The 15,765-nt window shown below is 46.1% G+C and overlaps 1 protein-coding gene across 1 annotated transcript in view; it reads left to right on the top strand.

Annotated features, from left to right (window-relative positions):
- Positions 1 to 1,255: 1,255 nt before the first annotated feature.
- Positions 1,256 to 15,765, top strand: part of CDK10 (cyclin dependent kinase 10) — a 30,291-nt gene continuing 15,781 nt past the window's right edge. Inside the window, exons 1-5 of the mRNA XM_068261459.1 lie at positions 1,256 to 1,415; positions 3,446 to 3,518; positions 6,258 to 6,329; positions 8,529 to 8,631; positions 12,421 to 12,502. Coding sequence (XP_068117560.1) covers positions 1,323 to 1,415; positions 3,446 to 3,518; positions 6,258 to 6,329; positions 8,529 to 8,631; positions 12,421 to 12,502 — 423 coding nt within the window. The 5' untranslated portion in view covers positions 1,256 to 1,322. The remainder of the gene's footprint in view (positions 1,416 to 3,445; positions 3,519 to 6,257; positions 6,330 to 8,528; positions 8,632 to 12,420; positions 12,503 to 15,765) is intronic.

Raw genomic sequence — 15,765 nt, 5'->3', positions numbered from 1 at the left:
GGATTCTGCTATAGATTGATGGCCCACATCGTTGCACTCAGGGCCGTCCTAGACTTTTTGCTGCCTGAGGCAAACTTGTGAGATTTTGAAATTTAATTCAAATGAAACACTGATCTCCCCCCCCCCCCCCCACTATAAGACTCCTCACACAGCACAACAAGCTCTGCTTTTTCCCAATGCTGCTCTCCTGCCTCCCCCCCCCCTCCTCACACAGCACAACAAGCTGCTTTTCCCCAATGATAACCTCTTCACCTCCCTCTCCTCTCGCTTCTCCTACTCTGACTGTATGCTGTAGGTCAGGCCTGGATTTACATCACAGGAGCCTATAGGCACAGATGTCCTGGCACCCTAGACTCCGCCCTCCATGAATCTACAAACCCCCACCGAACTGCACCGTTAGTGTGCTGGCTGTCCCAGCTGTCACTGCTTCCTTACTTCCCTTGCTTGTCATAGGTAGCTACAGGTGTCCCTTAGTGTAAGGTAGCCAGAAGTACCCTCAGGTATTAGGTAATTAGAGGAACCTCATTATCATGTAGCTAGAGATGCCCCTGACTGAAGGGAGATCTCATCAGGGGAATGCTGAGAGCCTGGTGAGTAACCTCTCATTTACACTCTCATCAGGACTCTGCATAGGGAAGGATGGATGGAGGAGCTCAAGGAGAGGAGGGAGCCGCCTTTCCATCATCAGGCGCCTGTAGGCACGCGCCTACAGTGTCGTATGGTAAATCTGGCCCTGCTGTGTTTCTTTCTGTTTTAAGAAAGCAAACTTTTGTTTTTTTCTTAACTCAGTACAAACATGCTATCCTTGTAATCTCTGCGCCCTGGTTGCAGTGCTTTGAACTGTAATGCAGCGGTTCAGCAGATTTCAGTGTGAAATGTATTGAAAATCTGTACAGTGTATGGTGGGATTTTAACGCTATCTTATCGGCTTTGGATCTGTTTGCCTATTGCCACATTAATGTGTGTCAATGTAAGCGTGTCTGGCGTTCGGGCATCGCTTGTGATTTGCCCCATAGTGTACCTGACCCTGTGCCTAACTAGTGCCTATGGTGGTGTGTACGAAAAAATTACGGGGGCGTGTCAGCAGTCGGAAGGGGACAGATCCCCGCCACGCCTCCAACGCTCTGACCGGTGAGTGCTTCTTATGGAGGCAGGCTGATCCCACCCACCGCCGGTGCAGTACCTGTTTACACCCGCCCCAGACTCCACCCCTGCATCTGTTCACACCCGCCCAGACTCCGCCCCTGGAGAAGCTGATCAGCACGTGCTCAACTATAGAGGGCGGGGTTAGCTTAATCACATGATCTGCAGCTGAAACAAACATGGCGGAGCCCACTGCAGAACCGGAGATGGAGCAGATCCGACTGAAGAGCGCCCGTGAAGAGATATTCCGGCCGGTTCCGGAGCGAGATAGAGTGTGTACTTTATATAACGGGTGGAGGGGAGATACACGCATGCCCCACCTACTGCCTCCACCTCATCACATTCACCCCTCCAACTCCCACATCTACTACTAACCCCTTCCTCACCCACAGCTTTCTACTCCACAATACCCTGTAACAAACTGCACCCCTGAGCCAGCCCCTGTATCTCCTCCTCCATAGCTCCCAAATGTCCCTCTCTTGGAGGGACAGTCCCTTTTTGGGAACCCTGTCCCTCTGTCCCCTATTTCCTCCTCATTTGCCCCTCTTTCTATGTAAATATCTAAATATTTCTCTACTAAAAAAAAGTTTGACTCTAAACTTTATTCCCATCCTATAAATTGATATATTACTAATTTTTAATATGCATGGAAATCATCCGCGATAGAAAGGACCAGTGTAGTTTGAATTATAAAACATATATTGCTTATGAAATCTTTATAGTATGTGTGACTAGGGGTATGATCAGGGGTGTGGCTTAAGTGTCCCTCTTTCTCATCTCAAAGTGTGGAGGTATGCTCCTGCACTTGCATCTCTTCACCCTACCCCTATGCAACCATATTGCTGCCCCCCCCCCCCCCCCAACTCATCATCCTATCCTCATGTAGTCATATCCCTCCCCCACCTCTTCACCCCCATCTCATCATTCTACTCCCATGCAGCCATATCCCCCCCTCCCAACTCATTCTACCCCCATGCCCCCATGTAGTCACTCCCCCTTTCACCCTATTTCCCCCCCATGTGGTCATAACCTACCCCCAAGAAGTCATATAGTCATATCTTCCTTCTCCCCTTCATCCCCACCCCCTTCTCCATACCCCTATGTAGTCATATCCCCCCCCCCCCTCCCTCCGCTCTTCACCTCGGAGCAGTGCTTTTCAGCGCTGCTAGATTTGGGCGCAGCTATAGACTACAATAGGAATCATTCCTATTGCAGCGCTCAGTGAGTAACGTCGGCTCCGTCAGAAGACAGAGCCGAGGTTGCTTAAAAACATTATAATTCGGCCTCCAGCAATCGCTGGAAGCCGAATTATTTCATTCCCCCACTATACATGGCCGCCTGTAGGGGGAATAGTAATTAAATCGGCCCGGACTTGTGCAGAAGCAGGATCAGCCATATACCGCTGTATCCTGCGCCCAAGTCTACCGGCGCCGATTTCAAATGTACTCTCTTCACCTTACCCCATGTAGTCATATGGTCACATTCCCCTTCTCACACACCCCTCCCCCCTGCACTCCTCGTTATCTGCATGTAATCATATTCCACCCCACTCCCTTTCACCCTACCTCCATGTAGACATATTCCCTTTCTCCGATTCCTCACCTATTCAGAGCTAGTATGATTGAGGTGAGCCAGCGTTAAAGGGTGCTAGTCTAGTTTAGGGGAGCCAGCAGAAGACCTCATAGGGGAATTCATGTGATTGGGTGGACAGCACTTTCTCAAACTGCTAGGCTTCAGATAGCTTGCAATAAACTACACCCACACTATTTGGCCAATCACAACACTTCGTTTTGTAGAGGGTCCTGTGATTGGAGAACTGTGAGCTTTCCTGCTGAGACCCCTAAATAGACTAGCACCTGTGAAAGTCCATCGGGAACAGTTTTCCAATCACAGCAATGTTTACAACTTGAAGTTTTCTAACTGGCCGAATAATTAATACAAGCTATCTGAAACCTAGCGGTTGGAGAGGGCGCTGTCCACCCAATAACGTTAGTGTAGTGAAATTTTCCTATGGACTTTCACGCTGGCCACCTCGACCATACTAACTCCGCCTATTCTCTCTTCCACCCTTTCACCCACCCGCCTCCTTACCCATCTGTCTCCTTCCACCCCAGCATTCCCCCTTCTTAACTTCCCTGTCTGTGCTCCTCTCCTTTCTTCTTCAACACATCTTAGCTTTCCCCTCCTTCACCCCTGGAGTTATTAGCATCTCATTCATAAGACTGGTGTATCGGTATTGGTGCCATGTTGGCTTCATGAATGGTGAGTCGTTTTAGCTTCATTTGAGTCCTCTTTTCGGCAGCTCGGACGATGTCGCAGTGTGAAGGAGTTTGAGAAACTGAATCGGATTGGAGAGGGGACATACGGAATTGTGTGTAAGTATTCTATCTTCTATCTCCTGTAATCCCACCTTTGTCTACCTACCATGTATCGGCAAGCAGAGCACCCACCCACCACAAGCCTCATATAATGTTTAAGTCCCGCAGGAGACATTGGCAGCGCTTCCAAACAGAGGCTGCACCCGAATTGACTACCTGCAATAGATGTGCAGAGCTCCACAGTGTGGACTAAAATACACAACTTGCATTCAAAACAGGTACAGCAAAGGAGGCCGTTAGCTTCAGTATAAATAATAGGTGCACAAATTATTCCCTACTAGACTTCCCCACGGCGATGACTGGTCCTCTCGGGGTAGACCTACCGCTAATCTAACGATAAAGACATGATTGGTCTACAATTCAGTTGTAGTCTATGAGCGCTGTCATTTGTATGATGTCTGTTTTGAAGAAATGTTTAAGTCCCGTACACACGAGGTATGTTGCCTGGTGGGGATAAAGACCCGATCCCTTGGGTGACATAGCGGGGTTGAGGCTGTATAGACACAGGTGTGTGTGTGTGTGTGTGTGTGTGTGTAAGGGGGCGGAGAGTCAGCGGAGCGGTGTCACACGAGAGTTGGGTGAGTGGGGAGAACTATGCTTCTGGCCAGCTATCTGCCAGGCTGATGGTTGGCCGAGGCATTGGGTGCTGCTGTACCTGTACACACGCTGCATAATGGGTGGGCAGACTTTTTCTGATACAGGTCACATTCCTGTAGCGACTTGCATTCCTCTCCTCCCTCTCTGCTGAGTTGCAAGCATGCGTAACGTTAGGTGTAACTCACCCAATCTAATCTTCCAGTGGCGATCTCCATATCGTGACACACTGGCACATACTGATGATGCGGATGGACAGTAGGAACAACTCAGATTCAGGGGTTTCTAGTGGAAAAGAATCCCACAAATTCTGCTGGAATAGGAGTGATTTTATCAATAGGTGTTTTTGTAGAGCTGTTTTTTTACATGTAGGTCGACCCTAGGGTGGTTGAGGTAACCCAGCGGGAAACCTCATAGGAAATTATGCTAACTTGATTGGTTGCTGTTCTCCAACGGCAGCACTCTGTACAACTTTTTCAGATAAGTAGTAACTATGCACACAGTACTTGGCCAGTCACAACACTTTGTGCTGTAAGAGGGTACTGTGATTCGAGAACTGTTCTCCTATGAGGTTTCCCGCTGGGTCACCTTAACCATACTAACTTCTTGGGGTTTGTATGATTTTTCCATTTAATGCAGTTGAAGACCTAGTAGGAACTTTTCACTGGAAGACTGTCTGTGCCACAGACAGATCCTTAGTTTAGGCAGCTGGTAGGTGCTGCGTTTGGTAGGCAAGCTGAGGTTGAGATAAGGAGCCTAGCTCAAGCAAGCTGGGTCAGGAAAGTGAATCGGGTATTACGGGAGTGAATCAGACAGGGCAGGTGTCAAGGGGACTGGAAGCAACAGCAAGCAGGATGAAAACCATGCTGAATTGGCAAACTTTCAGCAAACAGAATGCTAGACCTAATAGGGGGAAGGAGTGGTCAATGAGGCCAGCTTAGAGTCAGCAAGTCCAGAAACAAATTTGCTGTGATAAAAACAAAAGTTTGCTTTCTTAAAACAGAAAGAATTTGCGATATTTCAGGTTGGAGTGAGCTTGAGATGTCTCCCAGTGCATCACTGCTGAATATATGCAAATTAACCATTGTTACCCTTAGAAGCAAAACACACCTCCAGAACCGCTGGAATGCAATGATGTCAGCTTGTTAATTTGTACAGAGCCATAATAATCCAACATGCATACAGACTGTTTCGGATTGTTTGATCCTCATCAGTGCATGGCATGGATTAATGTGGCTCTATGGAGTAGGGCTTGTAACACCAAGAGGTACAGATTAACCAGCAAGCTGCTGGTGAACCAGAACTCCTAGGAGTGTGTGAGGGGCTACAATGGTCCTAAAAGCCCCCTTACTAAAATACTAAGAAAAACAAAAGTTTGCTTTGATAAAGTGGGTATTTCTGCCACAGCCATGGTCCACCAGCAGGGGGCACTGATGCAGAGAGAATCCTGAGATCAAATCAGTGGTCTTATATGCATGAAGTGAGTAATGCTAGGTACACACAATGCAATTTTCTGTCCTATCGATTCTCTGCTTGAATTTCCGTTCAATTCTCTTATCTTTTCATATCAATTTCCATTCACTTTTATGAGAAATCGGCCAGAAAACCGATCGGAAATAATATCAGACATGACAAAATTTATCGTACCATCTGCCGAAAAAGCGTATGGTGTGTACCTAGCATAAAATAAGCTTATAGAGTGTCTGATTTGATTAATTTCATCTGTATTAGCATAACTGAGGTCAGAAATATTGTGATTTGACTTCAGAACAATCAACGTGACGTCTGCTCGGTTGCTGAAAGACTGAATAGTGTATGGTTAGCTCAAGGTGTCCTGTGCCAGACTTGGTACCTCTTCATCACTGTCTACCCCCCTTCCCCCCCCCCCCCCCTTTCCCCCCAAATGTAATGTAACCTGTCTCCAAAAATCATCTGACTCCACAGCCCTGGAGGCAAGGGGTCGCGCTGGCATGGCACTCTTCCCGCTGGATCAATCGATTCAGCTGGAAATCATTCGAAATGAGCTGTCTATTTTTCAGCGGTGTTCTCTGCCAGATTCGACTATTATGATCGCATCGGCTGGATATCTATGAGGAAAATCAGTGTATGGGCACTCTTAACTCAGTCCTATTCTTTCCACAGATCGTGCCAGGGACACCAGCAACAATGAGATTGTGGCTCTGAAGAAAGTGCGCATGGATAAAGAAAAGGACGGTGAGTCTGGGGGACAGGGCACTCTGGGGTCACCAGGATAATAAGCAGCTGTACCCCCAGCAACAATCAGATTGTGTGTTAGGGGTGCTGCACAAAGCTGAGTCAGAGCAGAGGTTAGAACATTGGACAGAGTCTGACTATATTCTGGCAGCTTCATCATGTGGTTTTGTGAGATCTGTTCATCTTTGCTCATCTGGACTGACTGTGATCACAGTGCTTCTCCCTTGATTACAGTGCAAGCAGAGCCCTTTCAGCAGATATTTGCCCGCCGGATCATAAAGATGTGATCAGAAATAATATATTGATAATTTTCCTATCAACTAACCAATATGTACTCCCTTTTTATCACAACCTATTATAAAAAAAACATTTTTCTGATCAGCTAAATTGTGGTTGAATATTCACCATGAGTCACTCAGTTGATTTGGGGCATCAAGGTTTTTTTTTTTTTTTTTGGTCGATTTAGGGAGAGTACACACATCCAGTATTTCTTATATCTAGCATGAGGGCCAACAATTTTTTTTTTTTATACTGTTGTGTAAGTAAGCGCTCGTGCTAAATGGAAGTGGTAAAATTGGACAATCAAAATTGGATGTGTATGCTGCCTGGGCAATTAGGCTAAATTGGCACGGGGCCATTCAGTTGTGCTTCAAGACACCCCATTAACAGATGCACACGTAATGTTCTATATTTTTCTGACGCTAATGCAGGATACACAAGATGCTGTTTTCGTGACTGATTGCTTCATAAATTCCAATATTTCCAAACAAGAAAGGGATCGATTTCGTGCAGTACTGATCTCAAAATCGATCCCTACCTCGATCAGAAGCAGCTCGGGCATGCGGAAAACTATCAATCAGCCTGACGTGAAAATTGTATTGAAGCCTTTCTCCAAGATTTTCTTGCTCTCTTGAGCGGCAGCCGTCAGAGTCCTTTGTGTTTTGCCCAATCGAATCTTAAGGTGGCCATACGCTGGTCGTTTTGCCGTCAGATCGACCAACAGATAGATCCCTCTCTGATTGATCGAATGTGACTTCTGCCTTTACTGCAAACAGATTGTGAATCGATTTCAGCATGAAATCTATTCACCATCTGTGATGCTGCCGCTGACCCAGCCCCTCCCCCTAACCCCCCCCCCCTTTCCCCCCGCATACATTACCTAATCCGGCCGGCGCAAGTCCCCAGGTCTCCGCTGTCTTCTTCTCCGCGCTCGGCTCCAGCTTCACTGAACTTCCTGCCGGGGGAAGTTTAAACAGTAGAGGGTGCTCTACTGTTTAACCTTCCTGCCGGGACAGGAAGTGAAGCCAGCCGGAACCCGTTCGTCGGGCATTCGAACGCCGCTATCGACTCACTCCCGACCCGCCGGCGATCAAGCAAAATCTTCCTCAAGGACGGCTCGACGGGAATCAATAGTTCTGTCAGTGTATGTGCAACGATTTCACAGCGATCGAATCTGCTGTATATTGGTGGGAAAATCGTTAGGTGTATGGGCCCCTTAAGCGTACAGTATACGACTCGCCTGATGTTTGGTGCAAGCAGTATTTCCCTGATCAAAATTCAATATATTTACTACCTTACTCCACTCCATTTGAATTAGATTTGAGTAAAAAACTAACCCACTATCGATTGTGCCTCTTCTGGCTTTGTAGTGCTTGATGCAGTTTATAGCTGTGGAAACCTTGTTTAGTTACTGCTGCCTTGATAATACTTGCAGCACCCACCTCTTCATAGATCTGCACTATTTCTTGCTCTGCATAAACCTTGGAGTTGGATATGCGTGAGTAAGGTCTGCACATGCCCAGTGGAACAAAGTGCTTGTGCATAGAGGAAAAGGGACATGCATGAGCAGTTTTATCTATTTGGCGTGCACAGTTCTTACTTGCACATGCTCAGTAGGGATGAGCTCATACGCGGACAGAAGCACAGCCATGAGAAGCCTATTTGACCGTTGTTATGAATAACTTTAGAAGAACCTAGTGCTGGAAGACTGGGGTGTAAGAGGATATCCAGAGGTCTCTCCCTACTAAGATAAGTACCGGTATATATAATTTTTTTTTTTACATCAGGTACGCTTTAATGCATGGAAGTAATAGCCCATTGCAGCAAGCGGTCATTGTACAACTCCGACCACATTAATGCCAATGTTGTCTTGTGTGACAGTGACACCCAGATGACCTCAGTCCACTTGTTCCTTTCCAGGCATCCCAATCAGCAGTCTGCGGGAGATAACGCTGCTGCTGAAGCTACGACATCCCAACATCGTGGAACTGAAGGAGGTGGTGGTGGGCGATCATCTCCAAAGGTCAGTAGAAAATCAGTAAAGGTTATCACAGGGCTGGGGAGTTGGTACAAAAATCATCTGACTCCTCAGTTTATGAAACCTCCGACTCCAGGTACCCCAAATTTCTCCGACTTCACAGCCGTGGTTTATCAGTGATCTCCCCGGGGTCATTTACCTGGGAGCTCCATCTGGCTAATATAGACGATTGCCCCGCAGTATATGGACAGTCAGTCTATAAAGGCAGCCATACACTGGTCGATTGCCACCAGATCGACCAGCAGATAGATCGCTCTGTGATCGAATCTGATTAAAGAGGGATCTATTGGCTGCCTACACTGCAAACAGATTTTGATACGATTTCACTATGAAACCGATTCACAATCTGTGGAGCTGCCGCATACATTACCTGATCCGGCCGGCACGAGTCCCGTTGTCTCTTCTTCTCCTCTCTGGGCTCCAGCTTCACTTTACTTCCTGTCAGGGGAAGTTTAAACAGTAGAGGGTGCTCTACTGTTTGAACTACCCCCGACAGGAAGTAAGTGAAGCCAGCTGGAGCCCAGCGTGGAGAAGGGACAGCGAGGACATGTGCCGGCGGAACAGGTAATTTATTGCCCGCTAGCGTCGGTCGGACATTCGAACGTCGCTATCGACGCACTTCTGACCCGCCAGCGTTCGAGCAAAATTTTCCACGCTGACAGATCGATGGGATCGATTTCGGACGAAAATTGGTCGATTGGTCAACGTGTGCGCACCGATTTCACAGCAGATTCGATCACAGTGATTTAATCCGCTGTGTATCGGCGGGAAATCAAGTGTATGGGCACCATAAATTGATTTTTTGCCCCTGGCTGTATGCTTTGTAAGTCAAGGTAGCCATTTATCAGGTGATGATGGGCAGATTCGACCAAGAGACAAATCTCTCTGATTAACTCTGAGAGAGATCTGTTGGCTGGCTATACACCGCAGGCCGACTCCTGAGCGATCAGCATGAAATCTCTTGTGAATCGTCTTGCTGCTGTCCCCCTAGTATATAAGCGTGCATTTATAAATTACCTGTCCGGTGTCACGGTGCCCGTCCGTCTTTCGAATTTACCTCTTTCATTAGCCCTATACATGCTGACAGTGGGGCGCGTGTGTCGTGTGCGCTCCTACCTTGCCTGGTTCTTTACAAGCTCCATATACTGCCTGATGAAGCGGTATGCTACTTGTGAAATGCGTTGCTATTACTTTGGAGTCTATTTGAAAAGAAGTATTTTTCAGTGAATAACTGTGTGTCTACTTGAGGGAGGCAAGTCCACCATTTCCTCCCCCTTTCTAAACGTTTTTTAACTATTTTTTTCCTTATCTGGTGCCTCCGTTTTGAACCATTGTTTATACAGCAAAATAAGAAACAATAGGAGGAGGTCCTTGTGAGCTTACGGTCTAGATGCACAAAACATTTACCACTTTACAAACTAATAGATAAGATAACACTCTTCAGTGTTCTCTCCGAGCCTAGCCTAATGCTGAATTTTAAAGTGAAACTCCGACCAGGAATTGAATTTTATCCAAATCAGTAGCTGATATCCCCTTTTACATGAGAAATCTATTCCTTTTCATAAACAGACCATCAGGGGGCGCTGTATGACTGATATTGTGGTGAAACCCCTCCCACAAAGAAATTCTGAGTACGTACTTTTGGTAGTTTCCGGTCTGTGAACCCTGTTGCATTGTGGGAAATGGCTGTTTACAGCTGTTTCCAACTGCCAAAACAGTAAGCAGCAGCTACATTACTTGCCAGCAGTAAAAATGTCACCATGTGGTAAATGTCATAATGTAAATCAGGGATTTAATAGATTTTACAATGGGCAAACACTGACTGAATCATTTATATATAATTATTGTAAAAATGAAGCACTTTTTTATTACATTATTTTCACTGGAGTTCCTCTTTAAAGGGGCACTATTGCTAAAATCTTCTTTTTTAGACCCTTTAGTGTAAATATGAGTTGTTTTAGGATTGATATTTCACATGAATCAGTCTTTTTGCAATGTATTTGTTTACTAGTAATAAACATATAGAGGCATGCAGTCACGTCAGTACTTTTATCTTCCCGACGTCAATGCAGCCTAAACCATTCTGTAATAGGGATGCCTCTGTTAGTGGTTGGTGTGCTGTCGTTATTTTACACCCCTCTGCCCATCTCTTTTCTTATTTCCCAACTTTGTAACTGCACGAATGAGCAGTTATTGTGCGCACAGCAGCCGCCGTAAACTGAAGGACGCTGCCTCTCCTCCGTGCAGCGTAAGATATTGTTGTATGCGGCTGCGTGTGGAAGACATACGCTAGCCCGGCCTCCAAGGACCCCCTGTTCCTGAGCTGGCAATGAAACGGACACCTGTTGTCCGTTTCCTTGGTAACCTGACCGGCTTTCCGATCTGTGCAATGTAGCGGCGGCATCAATGAGCACACATTGCAACAACAGGTTACCAAGGAAACGGACAACAATAGGTGTCCGTTTTATTGCCAGCGAAAACAACTCATATTTACACTAAAGGGTCTAAAAAAGAAGATTTTAGCAATAGTGCCCCTTAAGCTGTTATGACACTTATCAGAGCAGCACATGCAGGGGAGGAGGGGCCAGCAAGGAGAGTAGTGAATAATATTAGGTGGGATCAACACTTGGAGCTCTCCAGTTGCAGAGGGCGAGTGTGGGAGAAAGGTGGCGAGTCTGTAAATCCTTCAGGCTGGGTTCACATATGTCATAGCATGAAAAAGTAGCGTTTTAGGATGGTGCATTTGCGACTTGCTATTGTGTTTTTACCACGTTCTTAGTGCTTTTTTTTTTTTTTTGTGTGTGTTTTTTTTTATTAAACACAATGCTTTTTTATGCGTTTTGCGTGAGTTTTAATACGTTTGCGGATCACAAATTATGTGCGTTTTGTCAGCCATCCTGCATAATAGGCAACACTACCAGAGTTTCTGAAACGCATACTGTAAAAACGCAGTGAAACGCAGCTTCTTCTGCGTCTAATAGACTAACATTGCTGCATAAAACACAGCGATTCCCGCTACGCTAGCGTTTCTGCTATGTGTGCACCCAGCCTCAATGTACCAGTGAGCAGCACTGCTGCCCCCAAGGGTTTGCTGCCTGAATTACTGCCACGCAAGCCTAAATCGTGTAATTCAGGCAGCAAACTCCCTTTGCTACTGCAGAGGACACACAGGATTGAGAGCTGGGATTGTGTAATCCCGCCTCCTAATTATTCACTGCTCTCCTGGCTGGCCCCGCCTCCTCTCCACATACGCCTGCCATGCTTGAGGTAAGCTGCTCTTTCCTGCCTGTAGTGTGTGTTTCTCTGTGTGTGTGGATTAATGTGCACACAGCAACACCCAGCAGTTACGTGGCAGAGAAGCAAACTCCTACTCTGCTGGGGCCCCAGGGGAGCATTATCTATTGGGGGAGGCCCAGCCAGCTCTAGGGCCCTGGACAATAGCCTGGTGTGCCTCTGTATTTCTCCGTCTCATCCTGCCCGGCTAATTCTTCCTGCCACCGGCTGGAAAAAGATTCCAGTGAGAACACTGCTCACTTTGTCCAGGAATATGTAGAACACTGTCAGGGTTGTTTTGTAATGCACACTTGAAAATGCATTAAATGTGAATAAGCCCATTTATTAACATGGCTGTAAGTTCTAATGCGCTACTCAAACTCACAGTAATGTGCATAGTGTGAATGATTCCTAACTGTAGTTCTGTCTATAAATGAGGGGACAGGTCCTCTCTGCTTGTGTAGTTGATGTATATCACAGAGTGACATTGTGTCTTGTCAGCATTTTCCTGGTGATGGGATACTGTGAGCAGGACTTGGCCAGCCTCCTGGAGAACATGCAGAGCCCCTTTTCAGAAGCACAGGTATAACTAGTCTGCCTTATTAACCAGTTCAGCATTCAGTCGTTTTTCACCTTATGCATCCGAGCAATTTTCACCTCCCATTCATTCGCCAATAACTTTATCACTACTTATCACAATGAATTGATCTATGTCTTGTTCTTTCAGCCACCAATTAGGCTTTCTTTGGGTGGTACATTTTGCTAAGAATTATTTTTTTCTAAATGCATTTTAACAGGAATATTAAGAAAAAATTGAAAAAAATAATTTTCTCAGTTTTCGGCCAGTATAGCTTTAAAATAATACATGCTACCATGATTAAAACCCATGTATTTTATTTGCCCATTTGTCCTGGTTATTACACCATTTAAATTATGTCCCTATCACAACGTATGGCGCCAATATTTTATTTGGAAATAAAGGTGCATTTTTTAAGTTTTGCGTCCATCACTATTTACAAGCTTATAATTAAAAAAAAAAAATATATAGCACCACACCCTCATGACATGCATATTAAAAAAGTTCAGACCCTTAGCCAACAATTTTTTTTTTTTTTTTTTTTTTAATAAAAACATTTATTTGGATATTTTTTGGGAGTGTAGGAGGTAAACAGTTAATTTTAAATTTAATTGTTTGTGAATTTACAGTATTTAAAAAAAAAAAAATGCACATAGATGTAGTTTTACTGTTTTGCCACAAGATGGCCTCAGTCAAATTTTTTTCTTCCTCTAAGCAAGCGCTCTCGCTTCCAGAAAGTGTAGGGCGGACAGGAAACTTTTTTTTCTTTTTTTTTTTCTTATCTTTAGAGAGATCACGGATTCTAATAGAAGCCGTCAGTCTTTCTAACGGGAACACACAACCAGAAAGACAAGCGTATGGCCCTGCATAGACCGCACCACAAAATGTAGAGAATACAAAATAGCCTTTATTGAACCATACAAATAACAATAAAACCATAAAAACAAGCACAATATAAATAATGCCCTCAAAATTGCACTGTATGTGCTGATATCAAACATATGGATACATATGTAGTATGTAACCTAAACCCAGCTGCACACACCGGGAGCAAGGAGGGAGGGGATGTGAATAGAGCAAGCCTGAACGTGCATATGGGCAGCCTGTGCTAATGAGGTGTGAGAGTCTAGTAAGAAAAGAATATGGAAAGTAATTCCATATACTGAGGCCAGTGAGTGAAAAGTGAATGCCAAAGGACGAAAGGGGCAGTGGAGGCCCTGGTGAAAGAACAATCAAGGTGACTGTAAGCGTGCTGAGTGAGAGGCTTACCGGAGTGGAGCTGGACCAGAGGGCAGGCGTGTAGGAAGCCGTCGCGATTCGCCGCAGACAACGGCTTCTTCTGGGCATGTGACCTCCCGTTCGGCGAGTGACTAAATAGTCGCATCGCATGACGCGTGATGACGCGTAAAGGCGGAGGCTTTAAGAGGACGGAGTCTGGGGTAGATAATGCGTGTGGCCACACACGGGGAATAGTCTCCACGTACGTGATGACGTGGACGGCCATCCCCACCCCATAATCGCCTGTCAAAGCCGCAGCCATATTGGTTAGGGGACATAGAACGGGCAGTGGAGTTTAAAAATAAAGTATGGAATACAAGGTATCAATGCAGAGTCAAAATAATGATTAAGCACAACAGGTCCATACTCCACCAGGTACAATTATGATCTCGCCCCTCGTCCCTCGCAGTGGGAGGGACGAGTACTTAACAAGTTGCATGCAAGCTGTTACAGTTTTCGCAGTGGGAGGAACGAGTATTTAACAAGTTGCATGCAAGCTGTTACAGGAAACCAACATCCTCCAGTGGTAGACAGGTCATGTGTATGCTCAGTGTGTATTTTATCCCATAAGTGCACTCTTTTGCAGGTAGGCACTCATCTGTTTTTAAGTAGCGCTGTTCATTTCCTTGCTATGTACTAATTTAATTCATTTTTGGTCAGCTGCTCCCACTTAACAGCTTTTGGTGTATATGCAGAGCCTCTGTTTGGGTTCAAGGTGCGTTTGCAGTCTCTGGGAGTGTGTTCTGTCACCAGTATTGTTCTCCAGCTGTACACAAACAACTGCACTTTATCAGATGACTCAATCGTCAAGTTTGCAGATGACACCACCATTCTCAGCCTCGTGGTAGAAGAAGGAGCACGCATACTGCAACAAGATCAAGAGAATCTGCAAATGGTGCAAGGACAACAACCTTGTCCGAAATGCAGCAAAAATAGACTTCAGAAAAACCCAACACGGTATCCGCCAAAGGCATTGAGTTCACCAAAGTACAAAACATTCAGGTTCTGGGCACCACCATTACCGGCGATCTCAGATGGTGAGAGAGCATCACCAGAGCTCAGAAGAAGGCACGAAAAAGGCTTTTCCACCTGCGCCTGAAAGAATTTGGAAGGTTGTGGGAACTACTGACCAATTTCTATTCCTCCACTATTGAATCAATTCTCCTCGATCATTGTCTGGCACGATGGAGCATCCATAAGGGATAGAGCTAAACTTCAGAGGGTCATTAAAGAAAATCTGTAATGAAAAAAACTCCCCTGGGGGGTACTCGCTTCGGGCGGGGGAAGCCTATTGAGGCTTCCCCCGTCCTCCTCGGTCCCACGGCGGCGGAGAAAATCCTCCCGGAGCGGCGGCGATGTAAATATTTACCTCTTAGGCTCCAGCGCAGGAGCAGTATCCGCTCCTTCCCACGGAGAGAGGCGGAAATAGCCGTGGGCAGCAGAGCGGACCCGACGGAGATCGTTTATTTCCGCCTATCTCTGTCAGAAGAGCCGCAACCGCTCCCCCGCTGGAGCCAGAAAAGGTAAATATTGCACAGGCTGTTGGATTTGTCGCCTGTGCGTTCCGGGGGCTGCAGCGAGACAGCCGTGGGACATAGGAGGACTGGGGAAGCCTCGATAGGGTCCAGAGGCTTCCCCCTACTGAGGTGAGTACCCCCCCCAGGGGAACTTTTTTCAGTACAGGTTTTCTTTAATGCTCCAAAGAGGATCATTGGGACCTCCTTGCCCTCCTGTACACCTCCAGGTCAAATAGAATGAACAATCCCTCTCACTCTGACTAGCGCTACTTCAACCTTCTATGTGGCCGCTTCTACAGAGCCATCCCTACTAAAACCCCGGGGCACAGGAGTATTTTCTTTCCACATGCTGTCTGTCTCCTAAGCTCAGGCCCGCCACCCAACCAAATCCCCTAACTTCCCTCACTCATCTCTTCTTGTATCTCTTGCATCCCCAAACTGATGCTTGATCGTAAATATGACTGTAAATATGTG

Source organism: Hyperolius riggenbachi, chromosome 11 (assembly GCF_040937935.1).
Source record: "Hyperolius riggenbachi isolate aHypRig1 chromosome 11, aHypRig1.pri, whole genome shotgun sequence".
Lineage (NCBI taxonomy): Eukaryota > Metazoa > Chordata > Amphibia > Anura > Hyperoliidae > Hyperolius > Hyperolius riggenbachi.
Note: the sequence above shows the minus strand (reverse complement) of the source record. Positions and strands in the feature narration are given on the sequence as shown.